The sequence below is a fragment of the Scyliorhinus canicula genome, chromosome 26, assembly GCF_902713615.1.
Source record: "Scyliorhinus canicula chromosome 26, sScyCan1.1, whole genome shotgun sequence".
In the NCBI taxonomy this organism is placed as follows: Eukaryota; Metazoa; Chordata; class Chondrichthyes; order Carcharhiniformes; family Scyliorhinidae; genus Scyliorhinus; species Scyliorhinus canicula.
Window position 1 is genome coordinate 5,119,523 of NC_052171.1, and position 23,276 is coordinate 5,142,798.

At 42.4% G+C, this 23,276-nt stretch overlaps 1 protein-coding gene across 2 annotated transcripts in view; it reads left to right on the forward strand.

Annotated features, from left to right (window-relative positions):
- The window catches only part of LOC119957304 (golgin subfamily A member 7-like), a 42,472-nt gene extending 23,397 nt beyond the window's left edge, over positions 1 to 19,075 (forward strand). For both annotated transcript variants that reach the window (XM_038785158.1, XM_038785157.1), the window contains exons 5-6: positions 11,379 to 11,443; positions 14,581 to 19,075. In XM_038785158.1, the coding sequence (XP_038641086.1) occupies positions 11,379 to 11,426 (48 nt within the window). In that variant the 3' untranslated portion in view covers positions 11,427 to 11,443; positions 14,581 to 19,075. The remainder of the gene's footprint in view (positions 1 to 11,378; positions 11,444 to 14,580) is intronic.
- The last annotated feature ends 4,201 nt before the right edge of the window (positions 19,076 to 23,276 follow it).

The following is a 23,276-nucleotide window of genomic DNA, read 5'->3' on the forward strand; positions in this document are numbered from 1 at the left end:
GAAGCAGGGACGCTAGTGACGTTTAAGGGGCATCTTGACAAATATATGAATAGGATGGGAATAGAGGGATACGGACCCCAGATGCGTTAAAGATTTTACTTTAGACGGGCAGCATGGTCAGCGCATGCTTGGAGGGCTGAAGAGCCTGTTCCTGTGCTGTACTTTTCTTTGTTCTTTGTTTAATATAATAAGCTTCTGTTTTTGAAAAGGGAAACTGCAGATTTGAGAAGCTGTTGTGATTTTGCCAGTTATTTTTCCTGCCATTCATTTTTTAAAAATCTGATCCCCTGCATTGCCCATTTTGTTGTGTGTAGAGGTAAGTTGGACAGCCTCCTGCAGAACCACAGCATTGTCGCTCACTTTGGGTGAGCTGCTTCCCCTGGCTGAGGAGGATCTAGAATTTGGGATCTTTGCTCCAGCCCAAGAGTTTGAATTCAGGGTTGAGATGAGGAGAAATTTCTTCATTTGGAAGTTTGAAAATCTTTGGCATTCTCTGCCACAGCAGTCTGAGTATATTCGAGACTGAGATTGGTAGATTTTCAGGCACTACTGGGGGAGAGTGGGCAAGTTAAGGTGGAAATTTGATTATAACGTTGAATAGTGGAGCAGATTTGAGGAGTCCTATCCACCTTTTTTTGTTCTGTTCTTTTAAGGGGCTTTCGTCTTCCCGGTCCTGGACCTCCTGCGCTGTTGAACTGCAGTTCAAAGATTTTGGAGAGTTCTTAATTTAACTCTCAATGCATCCTTTGTGTAAAGCAATATAAAATTGACTGCAGCACCTTTGTGGTGCTTTGCAAGGTATCTGAGGACAATGAGCAGCAAGTGAGTGAGGTTAATTGGTAAAGTTGAAGACAACAGTGCAAGTAGAAGATTATCTGACTCCTTAATGTGCAGATAGAGGTTACCATGTAAACCATATTGTTGAGTGTCATGCTGCGCGTTCTGATAGCAACAACTGAACAGAAATAAGGAATAGTTGAAAGTACATTTGGGTCAAGTCAGAAACATCTGAACTAATTTGGAAATTTTTGGGGGTGCAGATGGCCACAAAATCATGAAACTAAAATATGACTTTTTGAGCAAATGGCCGGAAAGAGAGGCGGCAGTGAATTTGGGAAGAATGATGTTGTATGGCGAAGGGTTGAAGAGGTTTGTGAGGATGAGATCAGTCTTTAGGACTTCATACAGAATGGGATATAAGCACCTGAGTTCTGGATGAGATTGGGTGGAGTTTGGGTAGACTGCTGATTAGGATGTTAAAGATATCAAGCCTTTGTTGAAATGGGATTGCAGTTGGATGAGGCTGAACTTGGCCATTGCACACATTGTCTTTGGTTATATTTGCTTTCGGTCTCTGTTCTCCCCACGCTGGTGGGGAAACCCACAGCGGGAGTGTGTTGTCGGGAGATCTCGCCCACAGGATCTCCTCAAGTTCCTTGTATTGGTCTTCTATTTGGAATTTGCTTTTTTTTTTCATCAGTCAGCAGAAAACCCAAGATTCACACTTCAACAGTCCAGATATTAAGCAGTAATGCATAGCTCTAAGCTCATTGAAGTGACAAAGCACTGCTCAAAAACTTGGCATCTACTGAAGGAATTGTGTGTGAAACTTGCAGGCTGGTCCATTTTTAAACTCTTTTGAAGTCCTGTGTGATAATTGGAGAATCAGCTTAGTTTCTTGGCAGCCTTTAATTCATAAATGTTTAGATTCCTTTTAATGGCACAGTAGCACAGTGGTTAGTACTGTTGCTTCACAGCTCCAGGGTCCCAGGTTCGATTCCCGGCTTGGGTCACTGTCTGTGTGAAGTCTTCACGTTCTGCCCGTGTCTGCGTGGGTTTCCACTGGGTGCTCCTGTTTCCTCCCACAAGTCCTGAAAGATGTGTTATCAGGTAACTTGGGACATTCTGAATTCTCCCTCATTGTACCCGGAGAGGCGCCGGAGTGTGGCGACTGGGAGATTTTCACAGTAACTTCATTGCAGTGGAAGCCTACTTTTGACAATAAAGATTATTATTATGTGCCTGAACATAGTGGCCCATTTCTAAGATAGATCACAGTCAGAGACCATCTGCTTGTCTCACAAGCAACCTTGGTTTGATAAGTGATCAGAAAATGCTGTCTGAGCATTTAAAGAATGCTCACTTGGTGAAATTCTTTCTGGATAATTGGATGGAAAAAAGATCCGCCTTGGGAAATATTTGTACTGACTTTATTTTCACTTGAATTAAGGGCAGGTGAAATTTATCCGATTGTGTGGTGTTGCAAGTATTGGTTCCTTTGGGTGCAACCCTGGGTGGTATTGGGAGTTCTACAGTGCTCTGCTTTTATAAGGTAACTCCAAAGCACAGGCGCCTGTAATGATTCCACTTGCCAGAATGTAAGCCTACACCTCTGACAGGCTCCCGCATCCATCTTTCTATGTAGCCATGTGATAATTTAATGTCAAAGATCTCAGCTGGTATTTGATGTTATTGAGTGTCAACAGGCAGTTGTTGCTGATTAAAATGGAAGTTCTGTGGTAAAAGCCTGTATGGTGCCTGATTTACCACTGAGGTGCATTGCTTCTCTGAAGCAGCTGTCAGCACTGTTGACTGCTGTTCACTAATAATGATGTTTCACAGAGGGAGGTTCATCCTTGGATCCCTGGCTATCTGGGATCTGAGACTGCGTAGAGATTATGATGTTGTAGGATGGCCTCTAAATCATGTGGAAGAAGTTCAGACCCCCAGCATTAGGAAAGAGTTGTGCAGTCATTTACCGTGAATAAATTTTTAAAAAATGTACCACACTAGTGAAGGCAGTAAAACAGTTGCATAGTTCAATTCTTTTCAATGTTGATCAAGCTTAATAAAAACAAAATATCTTTCTGCCACAGAGCACATGGTGTCATTCCTGTCGCTGAGTATGGAGAACAAGCAGCAGTATGTAAAAAAAAAAATATATATATTTCCTATATGTATATTCCATAGAAGAAGGGCTTAGAGGATGGGACTCGTGTTCACTGACTCTATATTTTCTCTTCCATTCCTGTGCCCTGTACAGTGGAGTCTCTGGGGAATATAGGTTCCTTGGGGGCCAGCAGTGTGACTTCTGCGCTTCTTATAATAAAAGTTAGAACCCATGCATTTAATTTATTCCTGAGAATATTACAGAAAATAAGCTTTTTTTTAAGAAACTCCTTAGTTACAAAGTAAATTATTTTTGTATTTGCATAAGCGGCACAGTAGGACAGTGGTTAGCACTGTTGCTTCACAGCTCCAGGGTCCCAGTTTCGATTCCCGGCATGGATCACATCTGTGTGGAGTCTGCACATTCTCCCCGTGTCTGCGTGGGTTTCCTCCGGGTGCTCCGGTTTCCTCCCACAAAATCCCCAAAGACGTGCTGTTAGGTGGATTGGCCATTCTGAATTCTCCCTCTGTGTACCTGAACAGACGCCGGAATGTGGCGACTAGGGGATTTTCACAGTAACTTCATTGCAGTGTGAATGTAAGCCTACTTGTGACAATAATAAAGATTATAAAAAATCTTAAGAAAGACAGTGGGGCTACTGACCCACCTCTTCCCTTCCCTCAAGAACAAGATTTACCCTTCTTGAGAGCATGAAGTATTGAACAGAAATTGGAGGGAAATTAGGGAGGAGATCAGTGGAGTGATTGAAGAGATTGTTTTCAAGTGGGAGCATAGGGATGGAGGGGGATTGCAAAACACAGGGATGTTGGAAAGAGCTCCGTAGTGCAGGGTCAGAATGGCCAATGGCTCTGCTGACTGACTTCTTGAGCTGCAAGTTCTTTTGCATGGTAGAACTTGCCTTTTGGGAAAATCAGCTTGTCAGATCACAGTCTGCCTTCTTTTCCAACACCAGCTCCCATGCCCTCCTCCCTGCTCCCATCAACTGACCTCTCTGAAGATAGTGAAAGGTGCTTCTCTGCCGTGACCAGTTGGGCTCCCGGACTCCTGCCAAATCACCATTTGTTTTTGTCATGAGTGCATCAGCAAGTTTTTTGAACCATGGAGGGCATTTGTGCCATTCCTGACCCTGCCTTCAGAATGTCTATGTGCGAGGGCAGCACGGTGGCCTAGTGGTTAGCACAGCTGCCTCACGGCGCTGAGGTCCCAGGTTCGAATCCCGGCTCTGGGTCACTGTCCGTGTGGAGTTTGCACATTCTCCCCGTGTCTGCGTGGGTTTCGCCCCCACAACCCAAAAAATGTGCAGAGTAGGTGGATTGGCCACGCTAAATTGCCCCTTAATTGGAAAAAATAATTGGGTAATCTAAATTAAAAAAAAAAATCCGTAAAAAAAAAACCAAAAGAATGTCTATGTGCGTTTGCTTCTCATCTCCCGGCTGTTGTGAAGCCTCTGTTGTGATCAGCTACCGAAATGGCGTGATGGACGTTTCCTAATCTCCTTAGTTCAGGAATGTGCGATTTGTGCATTTTGCTCACTCCCTGACAATCCAGATTAATTGTTTTAATAAATGGCAGATTTCTGCGAATGAGTTTTAAATGGTGCCAGTGGAATTGACGCGCTGTGTTTCGTATGGTTAGTTACCTCTGTAACCCCTACCGGTCTTGGCGAGATATTCCAATTACTTACGGCAATTACTTATTGTAACCACAGGGATCTTAATTTTGATTTTCTTGAACCGTGGATGAGACATAGTGAGGAAAGTGACTGAAGCAATTGGAGCATCTTGTGCTTCAGATTCAAGTAGCTGCCTTGTGCTGTGGGAAAATAAAAAAGTGCTGTGTTTGCCTGCATGTCATACAGATGTTCACACAGAATGGTTGATGCTTGGGACACATTCAACACATTGTACTTATTTAATGTTTGACAAAAATACCACAGCAATTTCACGGTCTCTGCTCTTTCACGGAGTGTGTTTTGAATTATGGGCGTGTTCTGCAAGGCAAAGAATATGAGACGGACTAGCAGAAAGGCTGTGTAACTTGAATAAGAGCACAGTAGACTGATTTTATTGACGTTGGCAGGAGGTGCACTTTATGTAAAGAGTGGGGTTGGGGCGGGGGGGATCTCTGTACCCAGACATCCAGGTCCCAACTTTCCTTGAATCATGAACAGCTGTTGGGAGCTGATGCTTTCTGCTTCCTCATCTCCTTCAGAGTGACTTATTTTCTTGTGTAGATTTTGTCAGCCGTAGCTTAGTAAGTAGCTTCTGGCCTGAGTCATAAGGCTGTGCATTCTGAGCTCTTGAACACAAAATGTAGTCTGGCACTCGTGTTGTACTGAGGGAATACTGTATTGTTACAGGTTACCATCTTTCAGAAGGGTTGATAAGCAGAGGCACAATTACTGCTCCCTCTTATGGCATGACTTAAGAGGTCTCTCCCGGTGTCCTGGCCAACATTCATCCCCCTTTTAAAGATAAATTTAGAGTATCCAATTCATTTTTTCCAATTAAGGGGCAATTTAGTGTGGCCAATCCACCTACCCTGCACATCTTTGTGTTGTGGGGACGAAACCCACGCAACACGGAGAGAATGTGCAAACTCCACACGGATAGTGACTCAGAGCTGGAATCGAACCTGGGATCTCGGCGGCGTGGGACAGCAGTGAGACAGCATGCTGCGCCACCATGCTGCCCTAACATTCATCCCTTGACTAACACCTAGGAATAAATAATGTGGTCATTATCACATTGTTGTGTGTGGAAGTTTGCTGTTTGTAAATTAACTGCTGTATTTCTGACATTACAACAGTGATAACACTTCAAAAGTATTTCTGGTAGACACTTTGGGACGTCATGAGGTAATAATCTTTATTGGTGTCACAAGTAGGCTTACATTAACACTGCAATGAAGTTACTGTGAAAATCCCCTACTTGTCACACTCCGGTACCTGTTCAGGTTCACTGAGGGAGAATTCAAAATGTTCAATTCACCTAACAAGCACATTTTTCGGGATTTGTGGGAGGAAACCGAGCACCTGGAAGAAACCCACGCAGACACTGGGAGAATGTGCAGACTCCGCGCAGGCAGTGACCCAAGCCAGGAATCGAACCTGGGACCCTGGTGCTGTGAGGCAACAGTGCTAACCACTGTGCTACTGTGACGTCCATTGTATGTGGCCTTTTTGCTGGATTGGATGGGATTCAGAGGACTTTAAGTCCAATCTCTTTGGGGTTATCGTGGCGTTCATGATGTCATTAAACTAATGTGGCAGGGGGACCAATGTATGAAGTCGGAAGGTAGTAAAGCAGGGACAGAAACAAGGCAGTAAGGGGGTAAGTGTAAAGCAGAGAAGCCATAGTCAAAAATCAAAAAGGGCGACAGTACAATGTATGACTGAGGGGAGCTCTGTGAATCGGCCCAGTAATACTCAAAGGAATAAAACGGGAAGTAAAAACATAAATGGTAAGCAACGTGGCAGGTTGTTGCATGAAGATATGGGTTCAACAACAAGGAAAATTAGGAGAAAAGTTAAGAGGAAATATAACTTTGGAGAGGTTACTGATCGAGGTGTTAAGATTCAAAACAGAGGTATAAAAGCCAACATAAGTGTACTTTACCTGAATGCTCGTAGTATTCGGAATAAGGTAAATGAGTTGGTGGCACAAATCATCGTGAATGACTATGATTTAGTGGCCATCACTTAAACATGGTTAAAGGATGGTCTAGACTGGGAGTTAAATATCTGAGGGTATCAAACTATTCAGAAGGACAGAGTCGATGGTAAGGGAGGTGGTGTAGCTCTGTTATTGAAGGATGACATCTGGGCAATAGTAAGGGATGACTTCAGTGCTATGGAGGATAAGGTTGAATCCATTTGGCTGGAAATCAGGAATAGTAAGGCAAAAAAGTCACTGATAGGAGTAGTCTATCGGCCACCAAATAGTAACATTACGGTGGGGCAGGCAATAAACAAAGAAATAACTGATGCATGTAGAAAGGGTACAGCAGTTATCATGGGGGATTTTAATCTACATGTTGATTGATTTAACCAGGTCGGTGAGGCAGCCTTGAGGAGTAGTTTATAGAATGTATCCGCGATAGTTTCCTCAAACAGTATATAATGGGAACCTACGAGGGAACAAGCGGTCCTAGATCTGGTCCTGTGTAATGAGACAGGATTGATTAATGATCTCATAGTTAGGAATCCTCTCGAAGGAGCGATCACAATATGGTTGAATTTAAAATACAGATGGAGGGTAAAAGAGAAGGTAAAATCAAACGCTAGTGTTTTGTGCTTAAACAAAGGGGATTACAATGGGATGAGAGAAGACTTTACAATGGGATGAGAGAAAATGAGAGAAGAACTGGGATAAAGACTTTATGGTGAAACAGTCGAGGAACAGTGGAGAACCTTCCAAGCGATTTTTCAGTGCTCAGCAAAGGTTAATGTCAACAAAAAGGAAGGACGGTAGAAAGAGGGAAAATCGACCATGGATATCTAAGGAAATAAGGGAGAGTATCAAATTGAAGGAAAAAGCATACAAAATGGCCAAGATTAGTGGGAGTCTAGACTAGGAAACCTTTAGGGGGCAACAGAAAGCTACTAAAAAAGCTATAAAGAAGAGTAAGATAGATTATGAGAGTAAACTTGCTCAGAATATAGAAACAGATAGTAAAAGTTTCTACAAATATATAAAACAAAAAAGAGTGGCTAAGGTAAATATTAGTCCTTTAGAGAATGAGAAGGGAGATTTCATAATGGGAGATGAGGAAATGGCTGAGGAACTGAACAGGTTTTTTGGGTCGGTCTTCACAGTGGAAGACACAATAACATGCCAGTAACTGATAGAAATGAGGCTATGACAGGTGACGACCTTGAGATGATATCACTAAGGAGGTAGTGATGGGCAAGCTAATGGGGCTAAAGGTAGACAAGCCTCCTGGCCCTGATGGAATGCATCACAGAGTGCTAAAAGAGATGGCTAGGGAAATTGCAAATGCACTAGTGATAATTTACCAAAATTCACTAGACTCTGGGGTAGTCCCGGCGGATTGGAAATCGGCAAACGTGACACCACTATTTAACAAAGGAGGTAGGCAGAAAGCGGGTAATTATAGGCCAGTGAGATTAACTTTGATAGTAGGGAAGATGCTGGAATCTATCATCAAGGAAGAAATAGCGAGGCATCTGGATGGAAATTGTCCCATTGGGCAGACGCAGCATAGGTTCATAAACGGCAGGTCGTGCCTAACTAATTTAGTGGAATTTTTTGCGGACATTACTGTGCGGTAGATAATGGGGAGCCAATGGATGCAGTATATCTGGATTTCCAAAAAGTCTTTGACAAGGTGCCACACAAAAGGTTGTAGTATAAGATAACGATGCTTGGCATTAAGAGTAAAGTAGTAGCATGGATAGAGGATTGGTTAATGAATAGAAAGCAAAGAGTTGGGATAAATGGGTGTTTCTCTGGTTGGCAATCAGTCGCTCGTGGTGTCCCTCGGGGATCAGTGTTGGGCCCACAATTTTTCACAACTTACATAGATGATTTGGAGTTGGGGACGAAGTGCAATCTGTCCAAGTTTGCAGACGACACAAAGATGAGTGGTAAAGCGAAAAGTGCAGAGGATACCGGAAGTCTGCAGAGGGATTTGGATAGGTTAAGTGAATGGGCTAGGGTCTGGCAGATGGAATACAAAGTTGACAAATGTGAGGCTATCCATTTTGGTAGGAATAACAACAAAAGGGATTATTACTTAAATTATAAAATATTAAAACATGTTGCTGTGCAGAGAGACCTGGGTGTGCTAGTGCATGAGTCGCAAAAAGTTAGCTTACAGGTGATTAAGAAGGCAAATGGAATTTTGTCCTTCATTGCTAGAGGGATGGAGTTTAAGACTAGGGAGATTATGCTGCAATTGTACGAAGTCTTAGTGAGGCCACACCTGGAGTATTGTGTTCAGTATTGGTCTCCTTACCTGAGAAAGGTGGAGGGTGCGCAGAGGAGAAACACTAGGTTAACCGAGAGCTGAAGGGGTTGTGTTATGAGGAGAGGTTGAGTAGACTGGGACTGTACTCGTTGGAATTTAGAAGGATGAGGGGGGATCTTATAGAAACATAACATTATGAAGGGAGTAGATAGGATAGATGCGGGCAGGTTGTTTCCACTGGCGAGTGAAAGCAGAACTAGGGGGCATAGCTTCAAAATAAGGGGAAGTAGATTTAGGACTGAGTTTAGGAGGAACTTCTTCACCCAAAGGGTTGTGAATCTATAGAATTCCCTGCCCAGTGAAGCAGTTGAGGCTCCTTCATTAAATGTTTTAAAGATAGAGATAGTTATTTGAAGAATAAAGGGATTAAGGGTTATGGTGTTCGGGTCGGAAAGTGGAGCTGAGTCCACAAAAGATCAGCCATGATCTCATTGAATGGCTGAGCAGGATCGAGGGGCTAGATGGCCTACTCCTGCTCCTAGTTCTTAAAAGCCAATTCAATCTCGATAGTCAGAATGATGATCTGATAACTACTGCAGACTGGTGTAGTCGGGAAGAGAGTTCCATACTTTTGTTACCCTTTTACGCAGGAAAAAGTGCATTCTGATTTCATTCTTAAATGGCCCAACTCTAATTTGACGATGTTGCCTCGTTCTGAGCAGTGCAGCCCTTACCCACACTCCACCCCAAGAGGAAATAGTTTCTCTATTTCTCTTGGAATCCTTTCATAATGTTAGAGCTTGGTTTAGTTCACCGTATAACTGTCTGAACTCGCAGGAATACAAACTGTTTGTGTGACAGCTCAATGCAGTGATGTTAAATCTACTGTACTCCTCCCTCGGTGCAGTGCCCAAAGGTGAACAGAATCCTCTGTCTCGGAGCTGACCGAGGGTCTGTACAATTGAAGCATCTCTTCCTCGTGCTTAAAAAATTCACCCCTTTTGAGATGAAAGCCAAAAATTCAAGATCCTTTCTAATTGGTTTTTATACTTGCTGACTATCTTTTAGGTTGTGTATGTGGCCAGATAAATTCCTTTTCTTCTCCACTGCTCCTAATCTCTCGCTGTTGTAGAAATTAGTTCAATTTGTGTTGTTTGATTGAAGACGGATAATCGTACCATTCTCTCTCCCTCTTTTGATGTGAAACTTGGCCCTTTAACCCTGCTGCACAGTTCTGGATTTCTTGGTTACAAATAAAAGTGCTACAAGCATCTTTATTCATAGAATCCCGACAGTGCAGAAGGAGGCAATTTGGCCCATCGAATCTGCACTGACCCTTGGAAAGAGCACACTTCTTGGGCCCAAGTCTCCACTCTATATCCTGGTAGTCCCACCTAACCTTTTGGACACAAAGGGGCAATTTAGCATGGCCAATCTACCTACCCTGCAGATCTTTGGACTGTGGGAGGAAACCGGAGCACCCGGAGGAAACTTGCTTTGTCACAAGGTCGGTGCAGACTTGATGGGCTGATTGGCTTCCTTCTGCACTGTAGGAATTTCCATGATGCACCTGTATATGCGGAGTGTGTTGTTTGGATTTGATGGTTTCCCTTCCTTTTTTACTTTTCCTACCTGCTGAAGATGCTGAATGAGCTGGGATTTGCTTCCTTTGATATTTGAAGTCCTTGATGCTCCATTCAAATGTTGGGTTGATGATTGGGCAACTTTACTGTGGAAGTCTTCACAACGGTCCTTGCCCAGGATCCCACATGTCACATTCATATTGGATGTTCTGCTTCTAATATAATGGCATAACTACAGTCTAACAGGAGATCAACTCACTCAGCACAGAACGTTTTCTACTTATTTTCCTGGATTCACATTCTGCTTGATTGGTATATTTGCCTCCACAGGCTATATCTGGCCACATACCGCATACTAATAGATAGTCATCAAGTATAAACAGTTACTATTGACAGACACCCTCCTCCAAGCCAAAGCTCTTGTTCGTGAGAACCTGCAGATATCTCCTGGGACCGGCTCCAGGTCAAAAGCATCGCAGCCCAGTGTGCCCTTTATTGTTTATTTTCTAAAGCCTATCCTTCAAAGCCCATCTCTGCAGAGACCCTATCTGTTTGTCCTTTGTTTGTGGGTGTGCGCTCGGGTATTCTTTAAAAAAGGGGATAGATAATTATACTTCCAGAGGACATTTGTGTCAGCCAGTTCTTGCAAATTATGAAAAAAGTTTAGTTTCGTAATTCAATTATTCTGAGTTTTTTGAAAGAATTCTTGTGAAAGTCTCTTATATTCTGAGAGTAACAGTAGTGAAGGTAAATAAGTGGCCATTTTGATACTTTTAATCGCATGGTGCAACCTGTGGAGTTGTACGGTGAGATAAACTGAGCAGTCCTCCCATCCTGGTCATCACAGTTTACATATCCCATTATTTTCAAATGACTCCAAAGGAAGTCTGTGTTATATTATCTCCGAGATGCTTTGAATACTCCATTTGTTTCCTTAACTCTGGCTGCTGCAGATTGAAATCTCCATTTATGAAGATAGAAATTTCAGCAGTGGAAGATGAAGTGTGCAAAAACTAAGGTAGGAACTTTCAGGATTGGTCACAGCTCTCTCTTAAACAGCAACACAAGGTGAAGTTCTTTCTCACTGAAGATCTTAATGTGCCATCACTGTTGAATGATAGATTGGTGTTGGCAATGTTCAATCATGAAGTATGGAGTGTCCCCGCTCAAGCATTCCTGACATCCGATACCGAAAAGCAGCTTTGTTCAACGGGTCTGCAAGTGAAGTGGCGGGGGGGAGGCGACTTCACTTGTTGTTGGGCTCCTTTCACTCCTTTCACTAGTTTGAAGTTATTCTGGCTGGTATCTAGCAGTTGTGAAGTAACACGAGGAATCTGCAGTGTACAATTGTACAAAATAGAACCCCAGCATCTTAACAAAGTGTGTCTCGATGAAATAGGTGGTCTCACACCATTGTAGATGCGGAATGAAATTTGTTCAAAAGTTGCCCAATTGGAGACCATCCATATTTCAAAAATGATCCCCCCCCATTCTCTTTTTAATGCAGATTTGCATTGAGGCAAGTGAGTGAAGATGAAATTTCCCCTAGTATGAAGTCTGCGCGACTGGAGATTTTAAACATTTGCCCTCAGTTATATTCATTACTATGATGGATGTTTGGGCCAGTTAAACAGTATTTGCATTATTTCTCGAACACGGGATTTAAATGGGCTCAAGGCAAGTTAATATTTGGCTGTCCTCATTTAATTTTCCTATTTGCTGTCCCTGCATCTGCTTCCCTCTCCCCAATCTGAGCCCCACGTGCAGAAGGCTGGCAGTTCATGCCATTGCTGTGACTTCTGAATGACCATTACTAGGTTGTGTGCAGTTGGATGCGATCACTTTAAGTTCAGAGTTTATTGAAGAACCCATGTCACCAGCAAAGATGCCAAGTTTGTATCCTGTTAGTTTGTGGTGGATTGGCGATCAGGTTCTGGAGTTGAAAGATTGATTTTAAGATGGATGACGGGAGAGGCAGTGGCAGAGTAAAATTGTCATTGCACTTGTGACCCAGGAAATGCTCTTTGGACCCAGCTTTGAAACCCACCCCGGCCGATCGTGGCATTTGAGTCCCGTGTTTCTTTTTTAAAATCTGGAATTAAAAGTATAATGGTGACCATAAAACCCATTGTAGATTGTTGTTAAGAACCCATCTGCTTTGTTAGTGTACTCTGGAGAAGGAAATCAGTCATCCTCCATGGGGCTCCAGACCCACAACAATATAGTTTACTCTGAAATGGTCAAGCAGTGCACTCAGGTCAAGGACAATTAGGAACGACAATAAATGTTGGCCCAGTCAGCGACGTCACACCCCATGAAAGAATTTTTAAAAACCCTTCTGCATCTCCTGCCATTTTCCCTTCCTCAGCTGGCGAATTCACTCCTCCTCGCCTTAACAAGTGCCAATATATCCTTGAGTTCAAAGCATTTCTGTTCTGTTGCACCGTGAGGTTGGCCTGATGAAGTAATTTTAAGTTTAAAATCTTGTTTATAAAAAAAAAAAGAATGGAACGAATCCGTGTTTTCCTGAGCATTGCTTTTTGTATGTCAGAAATCTGCTTTACATTTTGAACAGAGTAAATGTGCAGTTTTGATTTGTAGCTTCACTTCACAGGACTGTTACAGATGAGGGAGGCACGTCCATCCATCCATTCCAATAAATCTCTGTTGTAACGTCCAGCTACTTCTTAACATCAGTCCACGGTTCCTGTAGTCTTGCTTGGATTTTACAGCACAGGCATGTTTGATGTAATAGGTTTGTGCTCGCTTTAATGCTCCTTACAGATCTGCCCCTCCCAGACGTACATGCCATGTGTTGATCATTATTTTATGTGCAGAGGAGGTTGCTTCAATTAATGGCATTTGTTTGACTTGACAGTAACACTCTTCAATTCTGCCTCTCTTTCCCTTCAAAACTAAATTCAAGAAGTCAAATCATGTGGTTCCGTTTTATCGTTCAGTTGCTGGAAAACAATGGCTTGAAATCCCAGAATTTGGAAGCGTTGTTTCTGCCTGGCAACACGTTCTACATGGTGCTGCCATGGGGTTTCAGAGAATTGATTTGCAAGTTGGTCAAAATTGTTGCCACACTTTGAATGCGTTGTTCCCTGTGTGAAATGATTTGACTTCAAATTACTCGCTGAGATTGGGGTGGGGACTTTTAAATATGAATGACTGCCTGGTAATTACAATAGGATATCTGAGAATAGGTGGGGCAAGTAGAGAAAGAGAGCGAGCTATGCATTGAGAGTGTTGGAATATATTTTGAAAAGAAGCTGATGGCTTACCATGCAGGACACGATGAAGATTGTGGAAAGCTTTCCGAAATAAACATCGTGCAGCAAAAGCTATCTGTTGTTCACAGCCATTGACAAATAGTCAGAAACTAAATCATCCTCTTTTTAGATTATATTCCAACTTGCTGCCTATCTTTCCATTGACATACTTTTATGTAGGGACTGGATGGCCTAGTGAGTCAGCTGGCTGTTCTTTCACCTTTTATTTTTTTTAGATTTAGTGTACCCAGTTCATTTTTTTCCAATTAAGGGGCAATTTAGCGCGGCCAATCCACCTACCCTGCACATCATTGGGTTGTGGGGGCTAAACCCACGCAAACACGAGGAGAATGTGCAAACTCCACATGGACAGTGACCCAGAGCCGGGATAGAACCTGGGACCTCGGTGCTGTGAGGCAACATGGCTAACCCACTGCGCCACCGTGCTGTCCTTTCTTTCAGCTTTCTGACTTTGGCTGAAGGTCATTGCAAGCATGATGAGTTTTTGTTATTTCTTGCCCCCCCGCTAGGATTGTACAAAAGAAGCTGGAGTTTCTATCTGACTGTGGTGCACCTGACCTTGGGAGAAACCATTTAAATAAAATATTACGAAACATAGGTAAATGTTAAATTGTCTGCCAATGACCTCGCTCACCCACTGAGATTGGAGTTGATGCTTATTGACAAGTTGGAGTTGAGGCAACCTGAACTTTCTGGTCTGGATGTACTTGATGCTGAGGATTAAGTGCCAAAGGTGGAGCAGTGATCCATTCACTGCAAGGCACGCTGTTTTCTTTCAGCACTAACAGTGATTTTATATGGAGCTGGATTATATTGTGATTGCCATATCCTCATTTATTTCATTTCCTTTGTTAACCAGTGGGACCAAGGCTTCGAAGGATACAAGCCACTTCTGCACCAAACACGTACCCTACCTCGTCTCTGGACTATCATTCCACAAACTCTTGAGGACCTTGGTGCCACTTTAAACATTGGATGTTTTGCAATCTGCTGTATCCTCGAATGATGTATACTATGTGAGGGTTAGGTGGGTGGGGGGAAGCAAATAACTATTGTGATCAAATTGTAATCTTTTCTGAATAGGTTTCTTTAACATCACTAGAAGACCGTAAGAAAGAGTCTGAGGAAGTGTTTGATTGTACAGTGGTGATGCTCTCTCATAGTGTAAGTTCATAGGTGTGGGAAGCCCTGGCTAGTCATCCAACAACTAATTGAAGATGTTTTTCTTTCTCAGTGCACTGGGAAAACTGAGTGTGTGCCAGTGCGATATAATTAACCCTAAGAGTACTGGAGGTTTTAGACACCTCAGTCATAGGTTTGACTGATTTTTAAAAAAAATTCCGAGAAAACTGCATTGTTATCTTGGCAGGGGAGGGCTCTACCAGGTATAAGACAATGCGATCAAAACTAGGTGGTCCCAGCATATAGTGGGCTTATCTCAGCGGAGTCAGCAGAGATGTCCCTAATATCAGGAGGTGAGAATTGGTTTGAGTTCCTCCAGCAGTATCCCTGATGGAGCCGGGTGTCGAACCTTTGGACAGGATCCTGATGTGATTGGGTATTGTATACCCTTTAATCAGTCACCAGCTCAGCACACAGTGATGCCGTGGGCAAGCATGAGTTATAATCTGGAGGGAAGAAAAAGAGAGTGCTCAGAATGGAAAGAAGACCAAGAATCTGAGAGATTGGGAAAAGGTTATGCAGTTGAGACAAAGAGAAGCCTTGGGTAGTACAGGAGCTTTGCCGCAGTGCATTGCTCAGTGAGAAATGAAGATTGGTGAGGGGCATACTTCAAAGCTGTGAAGACAGTTGGGGTGTTCAAGGGACATCCAAACCATGAAAATAGAAATGTTCAATATCTTTGGTCACCAAGCTCGTTGTGATGGCACGCACCCCATTTGTGTTTTTTTTTAGTAACTTGGGCAATTCAAATTAAAAATAAATAACATTTCTGTGAGCTTCCTCAATCAAAGTTTCACTGTTGGCATTCCTGACTGATGTACAACTTCCACACTTAGCAAATGCTGCAGATACGACCACAAGGGGCAATTGCATTACGTTACTGAGATGGTAGATTAGTGGCAAAGAACATGAGAGGATGGGTTGATAGAGAAATAAGTTGAACCAAAGTTTGTGTGTGTGTGTTTTATTAAAGGTTGAATGTTGTGCAAGATAGCTGATTCGTTTCCAGTTTTATATAACTGCACAAAAGCTTGGATTGCACTTTTACAATGCTGAGCTGGGAGTGGTAGTACACTGGCCTTGGGTGCTACTTGTTTCTATACGTGTGACCACCAGCACCCTCTTGCCCCCCCCCCCCACACACACACACGCACACACACACACATTGACCATATTCAAGCCAGGGATTCCAACAAGTCCCCACATCCTCAAAATATGTGAGTTTTGAAATCCAAGAGCTAAAGCACATCATGCATTATGGAAGCCTTGGAGCAGTCAGTACTCTTAGTGGTTAATGACGTATTGATGCCCTGTTTAGCTCTACTTGGGTTTGTTCCTCTGGGAGCTTTATATCTTGGTAAGAATTTTAATGTTTGCTTATTTGTGTTTTCTCTTGTAACTTGTAATACGAAGCATAGTTTGTGACAACTTTAACACCAACTTGTAGACCTGCAAAATTTATAAACACTTTTGATATAATTGATTTTTTAAAAAAAAAACAGTCTTTTGAGGTTTACAAAGAAATAAAATGTGGGAAATTGTTGGTTGTACTTAGTCACAAACCCAACTGTGTTCAGTGTTGTGCAGTCTTAGCAGTTTTGCTGCTTGTTAGTGCATCTAAAGAAAAATACAAAGCCTGACCTTGATCCCCAGAAAATAATTTGAACAGAGTCCAAGACAATTGGCTGTCAATCATGTCTGACACTAAATCTAACCTTGTGTGACCTCGGGAGCACAAAAGGGAAAGGGGTTTGAGTTGTGCATTGGAGTAGAACGAACAGAACATTGACCTTTTCAATTCCACAAACCTGGGTTTCAATCCAGCTCAGACTGGCAGACTGAAGGTCTCTTCAGGGCGACCATGAAGGGGAAGCTGGGCCGAGTGTAGGGGGTTGAGGGCGGGGGAGGGGATGGTGTCAAGCCAGTTCCCAGTGGACATATGTCCACAGCACAAAACTGCCTGTAATTTGACTGGCACTAATTGGGCAATCTCACTCAGAGACCATGGGCAGGGTCAGTACAAATCAACGGGAGATTTTTGTTGAAAAAATCTGCAGAACTTTTCAATTTAACTATTGGGGTGTGCTATTTCTCACATTCTCATTTATTTTCAAAAATGTTATATAACTTTTTAAAGGAACAAATGAGTTGACACTTCGAAAAATACCTTACATTTTTCTACAACAATCAGATTCAGTTTAATAGATTGAGGGTCTGAATTGCGTTTTGACTTTGGTAAAGGTTTTTACCGAGCTAGAGACTGGAGTCTTCAAATATCTGGTGAGATGACGAGTGCACACTGAATCCTAAAGTTTTTTTTTCTTGGGATAGAACATTTCCAAGGCTCCAGAAATGGCACAGTTGTATTTTTAAAATGATTTAAAAGTTTTTGAACTACCAGTGTTGACTGGGGTGAATTTGATCCGTGACACAAGTTTATCTTGCTGTTGACCCTGAGGGAATAAGAGGTGATGTGAGAAGTAGAAATTTCTTCATTGCTGTTTAAAGTAGTGGTAATTTCTTTGTGCCGAGTGTGTTGGAAGATCCTGGGTCTTAACTGTGCATTACCTCACCTGGGAACGTTTGGAGATATATCTGGATGCCAGAAGATCAAATTCATTCACAGAAACTGCTGTCCTTTATGCATTTGCACCTTCCTTATCACAGAAGAAAATTCGCCTGAAAATAACGCAATAATGGCATGACAATTTCTGTCTTGTCAGTGTTTGAGAATGTTTACCGTGGGGCATAATTTTTTAAAGTAAGATATTCTTTACTAAATCCATTTGAGAGTCTGGATGCTAATTCTAAATTTTTGGATGAGGGGGAAAAAAGTTCAGAAATGCAGAATCAGATGATGTGATAGTTTATTCTTTTTGCATTTCTGACGTGCTGAGGGTATTTAAATAAAAATTAAAGGGCATCACAGTGATAATGTGGGCTGCCGTGGAACATGAACAAGTTATGGTGCGGGTGTCTGTTAATATTTTTTGCCCTGCGACATGATGAAAGACAAAACTGCCCCTTGTCCTAAGAAGGCAAAAGAATTCTGACCACTTTCAACTCATTTCATCACAGTGGGATGGGGTGCAAGTGGCAGAGTGGCATTAAACATTGTCAGCAGTATCAATGCATCTGAAACGACATTCAAACTTCTAATAGCTCCAGGAACGGCTGAGTTCGCAATTATTTTCTGCTTGCGATGGGTAGAGTTTTGCAACATATTTGGCTCTCAACTCTATTCTGATTTGCGTCTTTCTAATTTTGAAGATAGTCACCTAGAATCCATGGTCTTGGCCTAATGGGGGAAGGGGAATAAATAATTGCTTTGACAAAGAGTCAACCGGACTCGAAATGTTAGCTCCCTTCTCTCTCCACAGATGATGCCAGAACTGCTGAGATTGTCCAGCATTTTCTGCTTTTGATTTTGCTTTCTAGTTTTTAAGAAGTGGGCTATAAATCTTACTGTCTTGGCCTCCGTGTCGGGTACACCCCAACCCTTTTTCACCTGGAGGAGAAAAAGCCCTCTTCCTTAAATAGGCCATGCCACCTAGTTCATTTGTTTTGGTGCACCTTCGCACATGTTAACGTGGTAAGAACTTGGAAGATCTGAGTTACACAACCAAACCAGGTATGCGAGTTGCATATTTTTATATCCATTAAGTGTACCAGTTGATGTGACTAGATTTCTCGGAGTTTTAATGAAATCCACTGTGAAATAGGGGAGCAGATTTCTTGTGTGCAGTTGTCATTTGAGGTTTTGGTGGGGATGCTGCAACAGAGGCAAGGCCCATGACTGATGAAGCTTTTAAAAGAAAATAAATGAATGGAAACCTATATTTAAAAAAAAAAAAGAAGTATGCAATGTCATCTGGATGACTACCAGTCCAATAGGCATTGTTTGATATTTAAGCAGAATTGTGTGTGAAAAGGACTCCTTTCAGATCTTTGACAATTATTCTGTGATTTGGAGTGAAATAAGGCAGTACCTTCTGAAACGTTCCTTAACTCAAAGAATCTCATTGTTTATATGGTGTGTCTGTCTCCAAGATGTTTTGATTCTATTTTATTATCGTATGCTGTTTTAAAAAACCTGTCCTTTGATACAAGTTCTCTTGCTTGTTTTGTTTTCTATCTTTACTGATTAAAATAAATAAAATGCTTCTACAAAAGTTAGTGCTTCCTGAAGGTGCTTTGCAGTTGATGTCTCCTAAGTGGGGATGGGAAAGACTTGTGGTGGAACAATCTTTCAGCTACTGCTCAATTTCAGCTTGGTGTTAGAGGGTTGCTTGAATTCTTTGTGTGTGTGTTTGCGACATGTTTATCCCAGCCCACTTCTATCTGTTCAGGTCAGAATGGAAGACATGAATGGCCACGTGAGAAAGACCGAGCCTCATAGTATGAGTTGGCCGTAATCCTGGCCGAGGGCTAAGGGACACTGCCACCTTAATGCTACTTTCTATTTCAATTTATTAAATACGTGCAAATTGATCATACCTAACCACTTCCATTCTTCTTTAAATTTTACTGTGCATGGGTGATGGTGTGACTTTGGATAGCTTGTGAGAAGCCCAAACAAAATGCCTGGTAATCCATACAATGTCCTCAGGTGGTCCATGAATTCAACACTCCATACTCCTAAAAGTTACCAAGATATTTAACCAGTAACTATGTGAGCAGTCAGGCTTTGTGTCAAAATTAGTACAACAAAAATATTTGAGCAGTCATGAAAGGAGACCAAGTTCATTTCCACTGGCAAATGTCTGCGTGCCAGTTGTAGCTGTTGTGTTGAGAGTGGGCCAAGGTCCGTTTAGAGCAGTGAAGTGACAGCTACTCGCTGTGGGGTAGTGAGTCTCACTCTTTCACCAGGTTGTGCGTTCCAGTCCCTCTCACTTGAGCATGTAATCTCGACTATCACTCCAGTGCAGCACTGAGGCAGGGATATTAAACTGAGATCCCGTCTGCCCTCTCTTACACATGGCACTGTTCAAAGAAGAGTAGTAGGTGAGTTCTCACCTGTGTCTTGGCCAACATTCATTGCTCGAGCACCACCGTCACAACAACAACTTGCATTTGTATTATGCCTTTCATGAACTAAATACCCCAAGGGCTTTCACAGGAACATCACCAAATTTTCCACTGAGCCACATGAAGGAATACTGGGAGGGCAGCATGTGGCGCAGTGGTTAACACTGAGACTGCAACGCTGAAAATCTGAGTTTCGAATCCCACCCTGGGTCACTGTCCGTGTAGAGTTTGCACATTCTCCCCCTGTCTGCGTGGGTCTCACCCCCACAACCCAAAGATGTGCTGGTTAGGTGGATTGGCCACGCTAAATTGCCCCTTAATTGGAAAAGAAAAATAATTGGCTACTCAAAAAAGAATACTGGGCAGAAAACTTCGTCAAAAAGGTATGTTTTCAGGAAAATGAGAAGATAGTGATGGCAAGGAAGCAAATGAGGATGCCAAAACTGCGAACCTGGGAGATGGATGAAGGAAGCTTGGTGCGAGTTAGGATATTATGGGCAGTAATGTTTCATATAATCCCAAGTGTTACAGCCTGACCAGCCTCCTAATTCCTAAACTTCATAATCTTAAATCCAGTTGGCACAAAGATGTGGGTGAAGGTTTCAGCAGTAGATGAGAGTTAAAGGATTTCGGGATGAAAAGAGGTGAAGAAAAACAATTTTCGTGATGGCGCCGACATGTAAATCAGACAACCCCATTGTGAACAGTATGGTTCAGCCTCAATCTCCAGGGAGAAGTTTGAAGTTGGTGAATAGGCGGCAATATTGACGATGAGGCCCAAAATTAATAGCTTTGGTCCTCCCAAGGAAGAGGTTGTTGCTCATCCAATACAAGATGTTGGGAAAGCAGTCGGATATTTTAGTGATATGGTCACTACCTCCAATGTTGTGTGAAAATTGACTGCCATATTTCTTGTATTATGAGAACCATCAAAAGTACTTCAGTGGTTGTACTTCATCCGTTGTAAAACACTTAATTTTGTATTAATGAGAATTTGTTGTGTCTGGCTATAGTGTGGCTTTCCCAATCCCACCAACCATCATGAATGATGGACCAAATATGGACAAGCAGGTAGGAAGCAAAATGACACATTATCAAAAAAAAGTGGCCATAATGATTCAGTCTACTTTTCCATGTGACTGACACAGAGCCTCCTTACATGACCACATTTTCTATTGTGAAGCAAATTAAAATGCAATGTAAATTTAGGCTAGATTTCTTTTGCGCACCAGATTTCTTCTTCCTGAGATCCCAAAATGAATAAGCTTGTCCCGCGCCTCCCAGTATATTTTCACATGGTGTATTGGACGCCTGGTCAGCTCTCAGTAGTGGCTAGGATTCTAGACTAGAGCCGCAGCTTTTTAAAGTTTGAATGTGGTGCAGAAGATCGATTTGTTCCAAGTGTGATAATATCAGAAATAGGACTTGGTTATTTTATAAACCAACATTATTAAAACAAAAGAAAAACACTATTTAAACTTCAACCCTAACAATAATATTACATGTCTTTTGTGAGCTTTGACAGGAGTTCCCACTAAACAGCACTTGAAATGAACATACAGCTCTCACTCCATTTACACAGGAAGTCAAAGGCAATACTTGCATTTACAAAGTAATTTTTCTTCTGTCAGGAAGGTTCTTTAAGAACCTTCTCCCAAAGACTGCCTCGGTGCAAACTTTTTTGACATCTCAGTTGCTTTCCTAAGCCGCATCCTCTGTACCAGTTAAAAACAGGATGTTCTTTTACTCTCTTTTTATTTCTCTCCTTTCTTTCTCCCTCTCTCTCTGCTCTGCTTAGCCCCTCAAATAAAGGTTCTCTCTTGCGGTTTTCAGATTTGAACCCATCACCATGATCTTGGCTGTTTTTACCCACTCCCATTTATGCAAAAGAACACAGGCACACTATTGATATGCAACTAATCTCCCATTGACGAACAAAGAAGACATCAGACTCTGTAATGGGCTAATGGCTGGTCAGACGGGTTTCCAAAGAACTATGGATATTACTGACTCACCTTGCTGAATAGGGACATCCTGTGTATTCCCGCTAATGTGTTTATGCCTGAATGGGACCACGTAACACCAGCATGGTTATGGCATATCCCTCCGACTCCACGCTAGCAGGTCGTTTTCCCCTTTGTCTGTTTAACCCCTAAATTGCCTTCAACGCTTTGATCCCGTTTGTGGACCCAATTTCCTCATCTCGGCCTCACGTAACAATGGTGTTTGCAAGGTAGGAATTGCTTGATGCAACAAAATGTTGCCTCTTTGTCTCCGAGCAAATATTTGGGGATCAGTAACATTTGTGGATGGCTTTCAGTTGGAACTTTTATCTTCACAAAGGCCCAGTCATTGAGAAAGTTTTCTTTATGCAATGTCTTGGAACTACACGAGTGCCAGCAGTAGGTTACAGTATAATTTTGACTTGACCAAGAGGGAGACATATGAGACGTTTATGATTTTTGTTGCACTAAGAAATTCAATCTGCCCTTTAGTGAGAGCCAAGATTTGGTGGGAAGATTTTACTTTTCCCTGTGAACAAAAGCTGGAATACTTTGCAACGCAAGCTGATCTTCCTTCAGCAGGACCCATGCAACAAGTGAATTGGAGTGACCTCAGCATTTCGATTTCCAACAACACCAGTAAATTGTGAATTTGACAAAGTGTTCCACTTCAAGAAGAGCACCAGGGTTGGTCTGCCCAATCACCACGTTCAGAGGAAATTTTCCATTCACGTTATATTATGGATTTGGGGTCTTTTTCTTCCACTGGTTCGAAGAACGTGACGATGCATTGACTTGTCTGAAACTCTCAAAATGTTGTTGGGATTTCCTGCCCTTCCTTAAGAAAGAGAAATTTGCATTTCCGAAGCACCTTTCATGACTTGGGCGACCTCCCAAAATGCTTCACAGCCAATGAAAAGCTTTTGAAGTGATGACACTGTTGGAAATGTGGGACACAGCAATCAACTTGCAAGCAAATGATCTGTTTTCTTTGTGCAGTTAATTCAGGGATAAACATAGGCCAGGACACCAGGGGTAAAGACCTTCTCCTTTGAAACAGTGCCACCGGATCTGTTTGGCTTAATATCTTGACTGATGGATAGCACCTCTCACAGGTGGCACTAGCTCAGGAATGCCAGCCTATTTTTTAATATTCAAATCCCTCAACCTCCTGATGCAAGCACAGTGATACACAGCTAGCAGCAGCACGCTGTATCGCTCAGAAAATGAGCAAATGTTCAGCCCGCCAATGCTGTTGAGCAACCCTTAGTATTGTGTGGTCCCATGAAATCTGCTTCCATCTGGAGCACTTGCCAAAGTGCCCAGTTCATTTTAAACTGGG